Source organism: Zerene cesonia, chromosome 14 (genome assembly GCF_012273895.1).
Source record: "Zerene cesonia ecotype Mississippi chromosome 14, Zerene_cesonia_1.1, whole genome shotgun sequence".
Lineage (NCBI taxonomy): Eukaryota > Metazoa > Arthropoda > Insecta > Lepidoptera > Pieridae > Zerene > Zerene cesonia.
In genome coordinates, this window is record NC_052115.1 from 5,894,432 (window position 1) to 5,909,665 (window position 15,234).

Genomic DNA, 15,234 nt, shown 5'->3' on the forward strand with positions numbered 1-15,234 from the left:
GCGAAAAGCTGATTGCGGGAATTAATCTTCCTTCTTATTATTTAATAAAAATTGTCAAGAATTAATGTATAAATACATGGTGTCATTTTTGGATAAAATCTAAAAGAAATTTACCTTTTCACTTGCTTTCTCCAACAGAAAGTTCGATACCTGCACCAACTTAATGCGATAGTATTTTACTCTCGTTTTTATAGTGGATCAACTCAATTTTGACGGACAGAATGATAGTGAATATATTGCAATGTTATTTTATTGTTTTCAAAATTAGGTTGAGGATCTATGAATCAGACTCAACTCAATAACACATTAGGAGTTTTCCTCATACATTAATTATATCCTATCTATGGTTATTGGAACTATTATCCTAATATTATGAATGCCAAAGTTTGTTTGGCCTTCTCGCCATCGTCAAGTCGCCATGGAGCTATTTATTGGTATGATTTAGGTTAGGAAGCTAGAGAACTACAGGCTATAATTTACAGAGGTGTAACACCATATTTGTATGGGAATTTCTTTTGACTGATATAGATACCAACTAGCACAGTTTACGGATGCTGGCATATGCAAGTAAAATAAAAAATGGTTTAATTCCGATTCTGTATTAAACTTTAAAACACACTCTCAACACAAATAAATACACTACAAAACTTATAGCGCTATATCATAATCTATCTTAACACTGTGATTTGACAATACCCAGATGACTGCAAATCATTATCTCAAAGCAATTTCAGTAAATGCAAAAGGAATGTTTTCGAATACTGAAACGATCTAATTAATGTCATGGATTAATTACTGCATAATATTCGAAATTTAGATTTTAAAGTTAGGGGTGTAAATATTGTTAGTAGTCTTAAACACAGTCAGATTTTTTCCACAAGACACCCCCCACTTGCAAATCTAATATTATAACAAATTTCGTTGTAGCTTTACATCTAAATAATAGAAAATCGAGAACAATTTGTGCCTCAGGTTGCTTATTGTTAGATATATATTTTAAAACTTACTAAAGGAAAACAATATTTGGAGTAATTTAAAATCGGAACAGGTAATATGCTTAATTAATTAATGTGGTGCTTTATGTTCACAACAAAATACTAAATTCATTTCTTTAATTAATAGTATATTAGCAGTAATATATTTATGTATTACATTATAATTTATCACCAAATGAATAATTTAATAAAATACTTTTCCTTGTGTGAGTATGGTATAGCACCACACAAATTGAAATCAGCACAAAAACAAGGGCTAAAACATTAACATAGAACAGTAAAATTGTGTCAACCTTCAAAAAAATTTGAAAGTTAGAATCTTTAGAGTCTAGATATTTTTTATGTTGGTATAATTAAAATACCTTCGAAAATACATTGTTTATAAACCAAAATACAGGAATACAATAGATAATTTTTACAAGTTCATAATAACAAAAGATACAGATAACGAAATCAACATTAGATTCACAAAAAAATCATTCAACATTCCATCAATTACCATACTTATCGTACCATAAATAACAGTATTGCTTCCATTGTTCACTATTTAAAATTATCACAAACTAAAACACAATCTTGCTGGTTGACACAATTGCACCAAAGCAATTCACAAAACATTCACAATGTCACTGAGATTCATCACGAGACGGCAATTCTTCAGGGAATCTTGGAGTAGATGTGCACTTGCTGCCGGAACCAGTGCAAGTAGTTGTTCACGTGCGACCTGGTCGCGTTCAATGCTATCTGCGTTTTATTCTGCAGGATCTCCGGGGCCCAGTTGCCTCTGTAATTAAATTATCCAATAATAATAGGTTAATAATGCATACTTTTTTTTAATGATCAATTTATATATACGGCCTTTGGAGTAGGTTAGTCGTCTAGAAATAGAAGATATTCATGTCATGAAAAAATCATAGTCATACGGCCCTAGCATATTTAGTTGTCGTGATGAAGTTCCATTTTGTATTATTCAAATACAGTGAAATAATATTTCAAAAGAAATAAAAATTATAAATATTCATCTTAGACAATTGTTATTTAACGTTACACGTTATTAAAATACAAAATATCCAGCCAATAATTTGCAATAATTAACGTATCCAAGATCGAAACCTCGTTGTCCTTGAAAACAAGAAATTCGACGAAAAAAAGAAGTGGTTTCCCACCGAACTTACATAAAAACTTTCGTCGACAGATATTCGACAGCGACTTGGTAATAATCATTTGAATATTTCTTCACGGCGTCATATCCATTGGCCGTATACACTTGTATCGTTTCTATAACGCCCGGCGCGTACTGGTCGATGGTAGCTATCACAATTGGAGTTTTCTCAGCGGCATAATCCTTTATGTTCACATACAGCAGTCCAGTTTTCTTGATGGCTATAGTGAACAGGTCCTTCGATAGCTGCGAGTACGGTTTGGAGAATTCTACCACTTGGCCGTAGTAGATAGGAACGTTGGTCTCCAACCAGAGGTAGCCCCTCGCCGAACTGGACAACGACTTCTGCCACGCCCTTTGACTTTGTTCTAATAGGCCGAGGTCGTTTAATAATTGGCCGGTTGTACTTTCTGAAATAAACGAAAAGGTTTCTATGTAAATTTTTATTTATTTTAAAATAGTTGCATATGTTTTAATTTTAACATATTTCCTCCTCCTTATTACAATGGTAATGGTTATGCGCGGGTATAGTAGCAATCACTATTAATCGAACCCTGGACAATTAGATTCCTGGTGGGAAGTTACAAGTCTCCAAATGTCAGCACACAGAAGGCTGAGCATATTCTTGTCTGTAATTTCAATGATCATTCTAATAGAGACATGTCAAATGCACCTGCCTTATTTATATCATACTACATATTTTTTTTAGGAAAAGTTATGGCTTTTGCTAAGTGTGTTTCGTAATACTATCCTCTGCATTAAAATGAAGGATGTAAGCTAATTTGAAAGTGTGTGTTGAAAACCTGTTGTAACAATTTTACACAAGCAATTCTTTTAATAATAATTAAAAATTAATCATTTTGGTTTTTACAAAGTTCTCCAAGTAAATAGTAGGTTATTTTATATATTTAGTAAATCGCATTTTTGGACGATGCACGCACACATACAAACATTTTTTTAGGTACCTACTCGATAACATCTTTGATATAATATTTATCAAGTCTTAATAGACTTATCTACTTCAGCATTAATTATATAGCTATTAACCCGTGCTCCAAAATGTGATGTGATGCGATGTAAATAACAATGATTGAGTATTCATCATTAGCCCATCTATGTTCCCACTGCTGGGACACAGGAAATACTTTTACCATTAGATAGCATCATTTTAACTAAGTAACAATGCTTATATTTTTCATCCTTTATTCCACCCAGGTCTTAAGTTTCGTACCTATTTCAGGAATGTAATTTTTTATAGAATTCTCCTTTCTGTATTTATTTTTCTTGCTATCTAAATTTTTACATATTCATGTAAATTCATTCTTAGTGTATGTAATATTTTCTGTTATTGTTATCTATGCATTGTGCATAGAATGCTTATAAATAAATAAAAATAAATAAGGTCATATGTTAACACTAATATCTAATCAGCTAAAGTTCATTTCCAATACAATCACCCTTATCAATGTACCATACTGTTAACAGTATTTGTAAAAGTAGAATAAACAGTGTTTTAAACTTATTACAATGATTATGATTCTATGATGTGATATTTTATATAAATGCAGCTTGACCTTTACGCAGTAACATAATATGTGCAATTAATATGCTAGTCTACTTTTAGAATACATATCTAGTCATATGAATATTAAACAAATGAGTATGGGGTTTTTTCTTGTGTTTGATTTTACGCGATTATACATTTAGAAATTAAAGACTTTTACTGATATCTTTAATTTCTAAATGAGTATGGGGTAGAAAAAAACACATGTTGCAGGAATACTGTCAATGCTGTAGTATTCAAATTTCACGCTCTATATTATATACACATATACATACATATATATATATATATATATATATATATATATATATATATATATATATATATATATATATATATATATATATATATATATATATATATATATATATATATATATATATATATATATATATATATATACATACATATATATATATATAAAATTTGTCGCTAGATAGTCAATTGACTTCCTTTCTAACAATTCATTGTCCTAGTTTTAGGGTAACCTTAATGTCACCAAACCTGTACAGTGTAAGTGTAATAAATCTAGGAATATGTTCATTATATTTCTAATTCCACAAAGTTTGCAGAGGGAGACATTGAGTGTTCTGATGGGTTCTGATTCATTAGTTTTTAAATATAAATCTAATTTATAATAAGAAATCAATGCACTATTATCCACGTAACATATTATATTATTATTAATTATTATACATAGCCCACATTCATATCTACAATTTAAATTTAATTTTTAGGATTAAATATCGCTATTCATCTATCTAAGATATAGATTATACTACCTAGTTCCGAAGATTCCTGTTGATTTAGTTTAGTACACAAATATTCTATGTATACTAATATTATAAAGCTGAAGCTGAGAAGCTGAGCTTCTTTGTTTGTTTGAACGTACTAGTCTCAGGATCTACTGGTCCGATTTGAAAAATTCTTTCAGTGTTAGATAGCCCATTTATCAAGGTAGGCTATAGGCTATATATGTACCACGGCCGAAGCCGGGGCGGACCGTTAGTAAAGAATAAAAAATAATTTATTATAAACGCGGAAGTCTATTTGTATGATTTTTTTTCTTGCTGACTTTATTTGAATATAAGAAGGTATATATTATATAGCACTAGATATTTTGTTATAAATTTTGAAAATGTTACACACAAACAAATTGTAATAAAAAAAAAACTTATAGAAAACACAAAAATGCAAACTTTCACTTACTTGAGAAGTTCCCACCAACTCTTGAAACATCGTATGAGATGATGGTCACAATGCCCACGAGCAGGAAGAAGCTCGCCCACAGCCAAGGGAACCTTCTAGTGCTTGTCATTCTGTCTAGAATATCCTGGGGACAATTGCTCCTATTAGAGTGGGTATACATAAAGAGTATTGTGGTAAATTTCTAAAAAACAAATCAATTCTCTGAATGCTCGACACTCTTTCAGGTGTAAATCTCACAGCACATGTTTACCTTATTCTTTTCCGAAATGTGACCACAATATATTCATTGAATTTTTCAATCACATTGTAACAAAACATTGAATTATGAGTTAAATAAAATTGTTAGAACTATATTAAATAATTTATGTTTCATATTATCATGGTTCAATGCTGTTGTGTTTATATCATGTGAATAGTAGGAAACTTCTTGTTAGACAATAGCATTGTATCTGCAATATGAGCAATATTTTTTTTTCTACTAAAAGACCAGAAACCAAAGTCCATGGGGGAGGAACCACTCCAATTTATAAAATGGGACTACAAGACAACTCCCCATCAAACACAAAAAGAATCATGTCATTTGTTTGTAAACCAACAGATTTATCAATTTAATCTTTAGTTTTATAGCATTGAAAATGCTTTATAAATGAGAAATTTTGAAATAGAAAAAATCCGAAGCGAATCCCGCCTTGTGATCAGATTTATCAATTAACAAAGTCATAAAATTACAGACATAGTGAAAACCTCATGTGTTTTTTTAGTTAATATTAAGAGTTGGTTTTGAATATAGCTTGAAAAAAGTCAAGTAAGTAAAACTGATAAAATACATAATCACTTTAAACCTTATTGTTGTAATTAACAGATAAAATGTTTTAAAACACAATCATATTAAAGCAACATGTAAGTTTGATGGAATTTTTTTGATGGAAAGTGGTTTTAATGAATTCTTCAATATGTTAAATAGTCCATTAATGAATAATTTAGTCTAGGCTTAGTAAGTAGCATGGAAATTGACATCCTTAATATTCCATATACTTGAAAAGTAAATCTCCTTCACATACTAAACCAAGGTACTATATTGTTTTTTTAGAATGATAAGTATTACAAACTAGTTTTTTGTCTGTGTTGCTCCTTGTCAGTATTTCACATTATTTCACAACAGGCTTTCTTTATATATATGAACAGTATTTTCAATAATTCCTAATTTCTAATAATATATATGAACAATTTTTTTGAATTTAATGAATTTAAAAACATTATTTAAATACGGGGTGTGTTGTGTATAATGTAGTGCATTTAAAAATTTAAAACCAACAGAAACAGATGAATATGAACAGAAGCACATAAATTACAACATATTTAATTAATAGACAAAAACAAAACATAGATTATGTGACTTTAGTAGTCAGTATAAAATTGAAACAGGTAGTTTCTAAAAATAATAAATCCTTAAAACTTGTGTCGATATCATGTTATAAGTTGCTATAACTGTTGTAACTACTCTAATCATTATAATTACACTGCTTATTTCCTCCTTGAATATCAATCAATTATTGCGTTCGCTTATGCGATTATTAAACCTTAAAATCAGAAATGGTTTTCATTTCAATAGGTTTATAATTATGTAGTTATAAGTCTTATAAGAACTTGGAAATTATAGTTATATTTTATTACGTAGTTTCGAATTTCAATACGTATATACCTGTATACTTTTCTTATTTTTAAATACTATATCTTAAAATTGCGGTCGAATATAAAATAACATTCTATAATAGGAATGTAAGACTCCCGCAAAGCAATACGTGTAAACGGATGTGTGTACAAAAGTTTACAGTTAAATACGGATGCCCGAACATTTCTACGCAACTAAGTAACTCAGAATTCTAGTATAATTTATCCATAAACCAGAGGTTTCTATAAACAACGCCCTTCGGAAATTTACTTAATGCTATCACACGTTTAACATTATTAAATAACGGATACTCACAGAAGTTTATTGATCGAAAAAAATATTTATACACTCGATATAATCGTATAGATAGATACTCTTCGTAATCGTAGTTTTCGAATAAAATTAAATAATTGGACGAATCAACACAGTCCCCCTCGAAGGCTTGTCACGACTCACGTAACTGACATTGACAGTATGACCACTACAAAAATCTAAAGTAGACACAGGGGTGCTTTCATAGTTCCATAGACAATGTAATTTTAGAACGAACAGAATTCGTAACGTTTTCTGTCAATTTTATTTATACTGAACAAATTATGACTATAGCCCGAATACAGTAATCATAATTAAATAAAAAAATGTTTTTATGAATTGCAACATTGATTGAGAATAACACGTAATGTTCGTGATAAGAGAATTTGAATTTCTAAACCGGTTTTATTCCATTAAAATTAAACCGGTTTAATGGTTATAAAGTTGATTGACTATAAATCGAGTGAAAAGTACGCGGGGACGGGAGGTTTCTGATTTAATTACGTTATAAAAGTTTTACTTTACTGATATTCTTACACGTACCTATTTAGACATATCGATAATATGTTATAAAGGAGATTTCTTTATAATAGTATATGTAATTTAGTAATTGCAGGATATGAATGCAAATAATTCAGAAATTCTTTTGTTTTCAGAATCTTCAGTCTTGTTTTTTTCCCGAATAGTTGTACTTCGAGTGTTGCATGTATTATGCCTATTTCTGATTTTCTGTCTGTCTGATACGAACATTGTTACGAATACGGTGTGAACCTTGTACTTGAAAACTTTCCGAAGCGTAAAACTAATGCCTATAATGCTAATACTCGTTATATATACGCCATCACGTTTAGGGCAAATTTTGCGTTATTTCAAATTATAGAATTTACAAACGTTTGAGTATTTACACTCACAAGTTGAATTTCTCCTAAACGGTTTGTAAGATGTTATGAATTTGTTAAAGATAAATCTTTCGAAGAAGAAATTATAAACAATTCGAAGGCAAGCGAAGCCGCGGGCTATTTATATTTCATAATGAAATTATCGCTTTAATAGCAGCTTTTATAGAGCAAGCGACATTTAAATCGTATTAATAAAAAAAGCATAATATACATCTTGACAAATAATTAGATTCACGTACCTAAAGAATTAATTCGAGCTTTATCGAAAAATTATACATACCTTAATATGTGAGACAAACAAATAAAGTAATAGATCAAAAAAGCCTTATAATAATACTAACCTTTCGCACTCGAAATCATTCGCATAGTCGAAGGGAAAGCAAGACAGTCCCAAAGTTTTACCGGTAGGTCTAGTATAAAGTTATTCTGTCCTTCCACGGGTCTCAAACTATCAACGTCAGAATCAAATTTCATCCAAATCGGTTAAGTGGCTTTAGCGCGAAAAAGTGAAAAAAAAATCCCTTGATTTTCGTTAAGCGAGAGTTGAGCACTACCTCAACGCTTCGCTTATGAGGCGTGCAACAGTGTTATGAAACAAATGTTGTGTAGATGTTCTTTTTAATAAATAAAATTGAAAAAAAAAAATTGTTTCTAAGTGTAATACAATTGAATAAAAATGATTTATTCTAAGTGTAACACGTAGGTGGATTCGAGGACAGATAGCAATTTTGAACAAAAATCTAATAGTAGGGGAGGTAAAGATGTGAATGTGGATTTACTCGAGCGTCTCGTTTCTATTGGAATTCGTAGATTAGACAATAGCAAGAAAAAAAGTCCAATAATGTTTTCAATTTTAGCGGTGGAGGAGACTTTTGAACCTGATTGGTTCAAAATTTCCAGCGTTAACTTTATTGCATTAGTAGAAAGTAGGATATGACACGAAACAAACCCAAAGTGTAAAAGGGCATTTACACGTGATATTAATGAGCAAATTATTTCGATGTCATTAATTTGGTAGTTTAAATTGGGCTTTATAGACATATAGAATACTAGTTCTTAATTATTATAGTTCATATTGGATGTAGGAAAAAAAAGCCGCCTATTTATTTATTTTTTTTTGTAATGGTATCTTAATCGATTGTTTTTTTTAGAAAATATAATGTGATATTCATTAATAATTATTATTCATCTGGTTTTTTTTTCGAAACACCAAATATGTTGAAAACATTGAATTCATCGGAATAATGTGTGGAATACATTAGAATATAAAATATATTCATATGATATCGTTATCTGTTTTGGAAATTTTTATATTGAGGCATGCTGCCGTTAGGAATAGTAAATTTTACCACAGATAATGATAATTCTTTTCTACAAAAAAGGTCATCCACGATCCTCCTAGGTATCCCCAAAGTTCTAAAATGGGTCCAAATGACAAAAAAATACCTATCAAATACAAAAAAAATCACGTCAATCGGTTGAAATCCCACGTAGATATACTGAGTAACGAAGCAAACAGAATACAGTCAAGTTGAGATCCTCGTACGTTTTTGGCTACATCGTTTAAAAAAAATATATCAAAATCAATTAATTTTTTCTCATTGGAACCCGGACAGATTCGTTTATTATCATCACTACATAGTATAAACATAGTCGCTTTCTCTGTCTCACCCTATGTTAAAACTACGCAAGGGATCTTGATAGGGTTTTATTAATATATAGACTATTGAGTGATTCAAGTGGAAAGTTTATATGTATAATATGATTAATTAAGATATATTATTATTTTATATCGAAGTGAAAATTTCTATATTCCTACGCCATTTCTATAATTTAAAATTTTGTACAAAGCCTTACCTGGCAGATTCTATTCGCCTTAACTACAGTTTCATCCTTCTTCTTTCCTTTCAAGGTCTCCCCGCACACCTCCTTGAACTGAGTTATTGTCATTTTCAGAGACTTTTTCTTCAGTCTTCGGCTAACCTCTTCCCAGTTTGTGTCTAAAATTTAAGGGATCTTTATTTTATGGCATAATAATTCTATCAGACTGAATGATCATAATAAATCTTAATATATAAAACGAAAAGGTGACCGACAGAACTATCAACACACAGTCCAAACTTCTGGACTGATCAGGATGAAATTTGGCAAACTCACTACGATGTACGCATCCTCTAAGAAAGGATGTTGATAAATTCTAACCCCGAGAATAAAGGTTTGTACCATGAAATTTTAATTGGACCACGCGCACGAAACAACAGCTTGTTGCATATATTTTTAATTCTAAGGGACATTGTTAAATCTATCAAAATAGGAATTCTATAAAATTATCATACACACTTAAATCATATGTAGGTAATATTAAAAAAAAAATTACCCATATTTTTTATTTTTGATATTTAACCATTTTTTTTTCTCTAACTGCACATAAAGAATATACTTGAATCACTAATTTTAATATTTCAAAGAGCAGCTACAGAATTTTTTGCCCGCTCTTTTCTGCAAGAAACTGCTTTTCGAACCGGTCGTAGTTATAGAAGTCTAGTTGAATAAATAAATGTTCGAGTTTACACTTACCGATATATTCAATCAACGTCGCGCTCTGTTTACTGCACCTATTGAACAGTTGTCGCCACGTAGCGTTGCACGAGTCGTCCATAGCGAGACAGTCCACGAGGCTCTCTATAATAACTTTGTTGTATGGATCCAACGAGGAACCCGAGAGATATTGGTTCGGCAACTTCTTCATCAGCTGATTGAAGGTCACTTGCAGTTTGTTGCCGCTCTTACTGAAATATATATCCTGAAAAAAAAAATTTTTTTTTTAATTTTTCCAATGACTTAACGATAGTTTTATATTTAATCAATACCTACAATTAAAAGTTTTAAATCAAACTTGAAGTAGACGGATAATTTTTCTTATAAAAATAGTAATTAACTGTCATTATTAATGCCAGCCCTATACTTAGAAAATACATATTAGCCTATGATATAATTTAGACTTTTTAGTTCCATTTTCATACCTTATATTTAACTAATTGTTTGATAAGGTCACTTGACTGTTCCTTGGACAAACTATTCTTCTTGCTGTTGATCGTGTCGAACATCGCCAGCAGCTGGTCTTGACTGACTTTGGTGCTATCCATTCTCGCGTGTCTGTCTAGATGCTTCGACAAATAGTTGATGATGTACTTTGAATAATTTTTCAGTTCGATTATAGGGAGGAATATTTCTTGCCAGGCTGTAAAGAACAAAAAAATGTCAATGTAAAAATATACAAATCATTTACTTCTACGAAAATGGATATGGACATTCCTGGGGATCCCCCCATCATCATCCGTACTACGGAAAATTTTAAAATGGGCCCAACCGACAACAATTGCCTATCAAACACAAAATGAATCACGGTGAACAGTTGAAAATCTGAGGAACGATCTCACAAAGGATAAAAACCGACTTCGTTTTTATGTAATTAATAATTAATTATAGTTTTTGTAGGTAGTAACTTGATACAACTTTAATTTTAAGCTTTCTTTTAGAAAATTAATAATTTATATAAAAAGTGTTTTGACCTCATATAATTCTTATTACCAGAATCTATAAAATACATTATTTAATAACCTGTGATCATGTGACCTGGAATATCAGATGGTAATTTATTAATAAATGTTTTTAACCCTTATTGTGCCAATGAAATAAATCTGATAAAACGATTGGTTAAATTTTCATTTTTCTAGCATAAAAATGCTAAATAGAGAGAATATTTAAAGAATAGAAAAATATTAATCACGAGGCGCAATTCGTACCTACAGTTAGACAAAAACGCGATATTCTTCTATTCTCAAAAATGTCTCAAAATGATCCGCGTAGGAAAAAAAACACACATCTAAATTTAAAATAAAATTTACATAAATTACACTACATTGTATAATTTTTTATTTTATACCATCAAATATCAATGTTTAATGATTAATAAATTACGAATTTGCAAACTACGTGTTTACACTATCTTATATGTATTAATAAACTTTAAATTAACGGGTTTTTTTTTTTAAATACTTACCTGATTTAAAGCTATAGCAACAACTTTCCCTACAAAATATTATACAAAAATATGATGTAGTAGTTTGTAAGAACACCCAAGACACAAGTGAGAGCTATCTGTTATCAGTGGCTTACCTTGTGAGGTGTCAAAATGATAAGTTGTTATCATAAATGAATGGGGGCGATTTCGGATCTTGGGAACATCACTGTTTCGATATGAAATTTACAGTATGTGAAATGACTGTTCACCTTTTCATAAGCATTCACCACATACTTTAAGTAAGCAGATTTTTATTTGAAAAATTACTATGTAAAATATGTTTTTAATTGATAAACCTTACAATATTTCATCATTACAGTTTAATGTAGGTTATAATAAAAAAATATCAGGATAGTCACGAAACTTAGCTGCTTTTTTTTGGGATTTTAATAAAAAATCTAATAAGCAAAGAAATCCTATATAAGTCTTTTTAATGAGCCTGATTATGTTTTGATTATACTCAATGTAACAATGACTCAAATTCAATTCAAATTCAGAATGATTTATTATGATTCACAGGTAGGTATTACATTATATGAAGTTCTCCTGTGATCTGCCATGTGGCATACAATTGTCTAATTTTTTATTACATAAATAATTAATTATTAATCATTAATCATGATTACTGTGTATTTGTAAGTACCATTCTATATTATCACATATGAAGCAATAGCTCTAATTGCCTTGAATTGCAACATTTACAGTTTTGGGTAATTAAAAAGTAATTAATGTTAATGATATTTTATTTTGTAATTTTGAAAATTAAGTATGAGTACAGTGATATCAGTAGTTTTCATCATGGTAATAAAAGTTTTTAAAGTAATTGGATAGAGCATTGTTTCACTTTGCCTTTGCTTCTATGTTTTGACCTTTGTAAATATTGAGAAGTAATGACATATAAATTAATGTGAACTAACAAAATATAGACACAAGATTAATGGTAAAAATAACATTTGACAGTCAATTCACTAATGAAATAGTAAATATATATTTATAAACTATATGACTCCGTAAATATATATGTATTAAGATAAAATTGAAGTATTCTAGTATACTGACCTTTCATTCCCACTGAAAAATTATTGTATCCACCCTGGCCCAAAGCCCAAAGTAATGAGAGGCCGATGGGCGGGCGATTCTGATAGGAGTTCCTGAGGCTTACACTCTTTGGCAATGATGTCACACAGAAGTCGGGGTTCTCTAGCGCTAACATCTGGAGAAGCAGTCTGTGGCCATTCACAGACTGTCCTAAAATAAATATAATATAAATGAATATCACAGTTAGGTATTATGGTGAGAAATAATAAGTTGAGTGGTCACAAAGCACCATGATGAATTATAATATACCAATAATTGACCGAAAAATAATGCTTTCAATTGTAAGTCATATGTTATAAATCTCAATTTGTCCACAGAGGGAGAAGAAGCTACCCTGCATATTGCAATTTCTCGGTGTTCACAATCTAACTCTAACATATACATTTCAAATATGTATTATTGATCAAATATCTTTTTGGGTGGTAGAAATTATAGAATGTGATATGTTTCTTTAACAGCTGTGAATATTCTACTTCACAGTATTATTAATTACAAAATAAATGACATACCTCTACTCATGTCATTAGCAAGCGCTGTTAGAGTGACGTCGAAGAATAACTGAGTGTTTGCCTTCCCAGCATCCCGCAGAACATTGTCAAGTGTCGCTCTGATGTCTATTGGTAACACACTCAGAGGATATGTAGGAGGGTAGTTAGAAAATGTGGGATCATCCACATCAATCGGAATCTTAGAATTGAGGAAGTTTGCCAGCTCTTTCAACCAAACTAATGGCGCATTTGAAAATCTCACTTTGTTTGTTGTTATTAGGTTGGCTAGTTCAGTTGCATCAATCTGTGAAAAATGATTTAGTATTAATGAACTTTCACTCCTTTCACAACTTTTAATTAACTTATTTGAATAAAATACTGATTTCAACAGAGCCAGTTATTCTTATTCAAATTATTGAGTTATGCAATTTTCCTTTTTCATTATTGATTACATTTACTTGCAGACTTACTAAGAGCTACTAATCCAATTTTTGATCAAATGCATAGATTGAAAACAACTATGAAATATGTGACTATATCAGTCCTTATATGGTTTCTATTTGATCTTTACAAGGTTTCCAGATTACTTCTAAATTTAAACTGTATTTGTCTTAAAAATAAATGTGATACAACTAGAACAACATTATTCTAACCATATACAAATCCAGGCCCTAGTTCTAATCTACACTAATAAACTGAAGAGTTATTTGATTGTTTGAAGCATTAATCTAAGTGACTACTGGGCTGATTAGTATGAAATTTGGATATTAACTGAGATTGTATGAGACTTGAGAAAGAACAAATTATAGTTTTTTATCCAGAAAACACCATTCTAGGACTACTGCTGCATTTTTATAAATGGATTTTAATGAACAAAGATTGATTTGATTTTTACATAAGAAGGAAATACTTATGATGACATTATATTGGATTTATTTGTAGAAAATGTATTCTATGGTTATTTCAAATATGTTTTGAATATAATTACTCCAAGCTTATATTTAGTATAAAGACGTTTTTATTTGTAAGGTGATATAAGTTTATGCAGGCGTAAAAAATATTTCGTGATAATAAATTCAAAAATAAAGTGCAACCACACTATAATACTTATTAACTTACCGCTTCTAAAGCTTCATCAATTGTTTTGGGAGGTTTGGGCTTGGCGGGTTCTTTCTTATCCTGTTTTTTTGCTTTCTTTTCACCCTCTTTTTTCTTATCTTTAGGCGCCTTTTTTGTATCATCAATTTCCATTCCTGAATAAAATGACTTTATTTGCGATGCCGGAACTACGCAAAAATATTAAATTAGTTCAATTTACAGATTGTTCATGAAACGGTTTTTTACGTTAGAGAAAGGCGAGAGCTTACCTAAATCTTCCAATTTCGGCCCATTTTTGGCCGGCTTTTTATCATCATTATTATTTTTCATTTTTCCATTCTGCGATTTTTTATTCTTACCAACAACTTCCCATTGACCGCTAGACATTGCGAAGAATTATTTTAGAAATGAGATCGAGAAAATTAATAATAGTTTCGTAAATAAATGGATAGCGGTAGGTTACACGTCAAAAACAAATAGCAAAAAACGTCAAACTGAAAGGCATTACGAAAAGTACAATCTTATTGGTCAATGTATTCCACTTGGACAAGACGTGGCTGATGGCAGCTAGTGTAGAGGTGCATTCTAATAGCTGCATTCAAATGCGCTTGTGATGCAGCTTCATCTATTTCCTCAAAAGTTCTGAATAATAA

General features: G+C 30.4%; 1 protein-coding gene across 1 annotated transcript; it reads right to left on the reverse strand.

The window, feature by feature from the left end:
- Nucleotides 1-565: 565 nt before the first annotated feature.
- Nucleotides 566-15,073, reverse strand: LOC119832012 (transmembrane protein 214). The gene is made up of 10 exons (XM_038355596.1): nucleotides 14,851-15,073; nucleotides 14,603-14,769; nucleotides 13,505-13,787; nucleotides 12,957-13,145; nucleotides 10,837-11,054; nucleotides 10,391-10,616; nucleotides 9,671-9,813; nucleotides 4,931-5,054; nucleotides 2,171-2,567; nucleotides 566-1,779 (listed from the first exon to the last, which is right to left on the reverse strand). Exons 1-10 carry the CDS (start codon nucleotides 14,966-14,968, stop codon nucleotides 1,653-1,655), a joined length of 1,992 nt encoding a protein of 663 aa, XP_038211524.1. The 5' UTR covers nucleotides 14,969-15,073; the 3' UTR covers nucleotides 566-1,652.
- Between the last annotated feature and the right edge of the window lie 161 nt (nucleotides 15,074-15,234).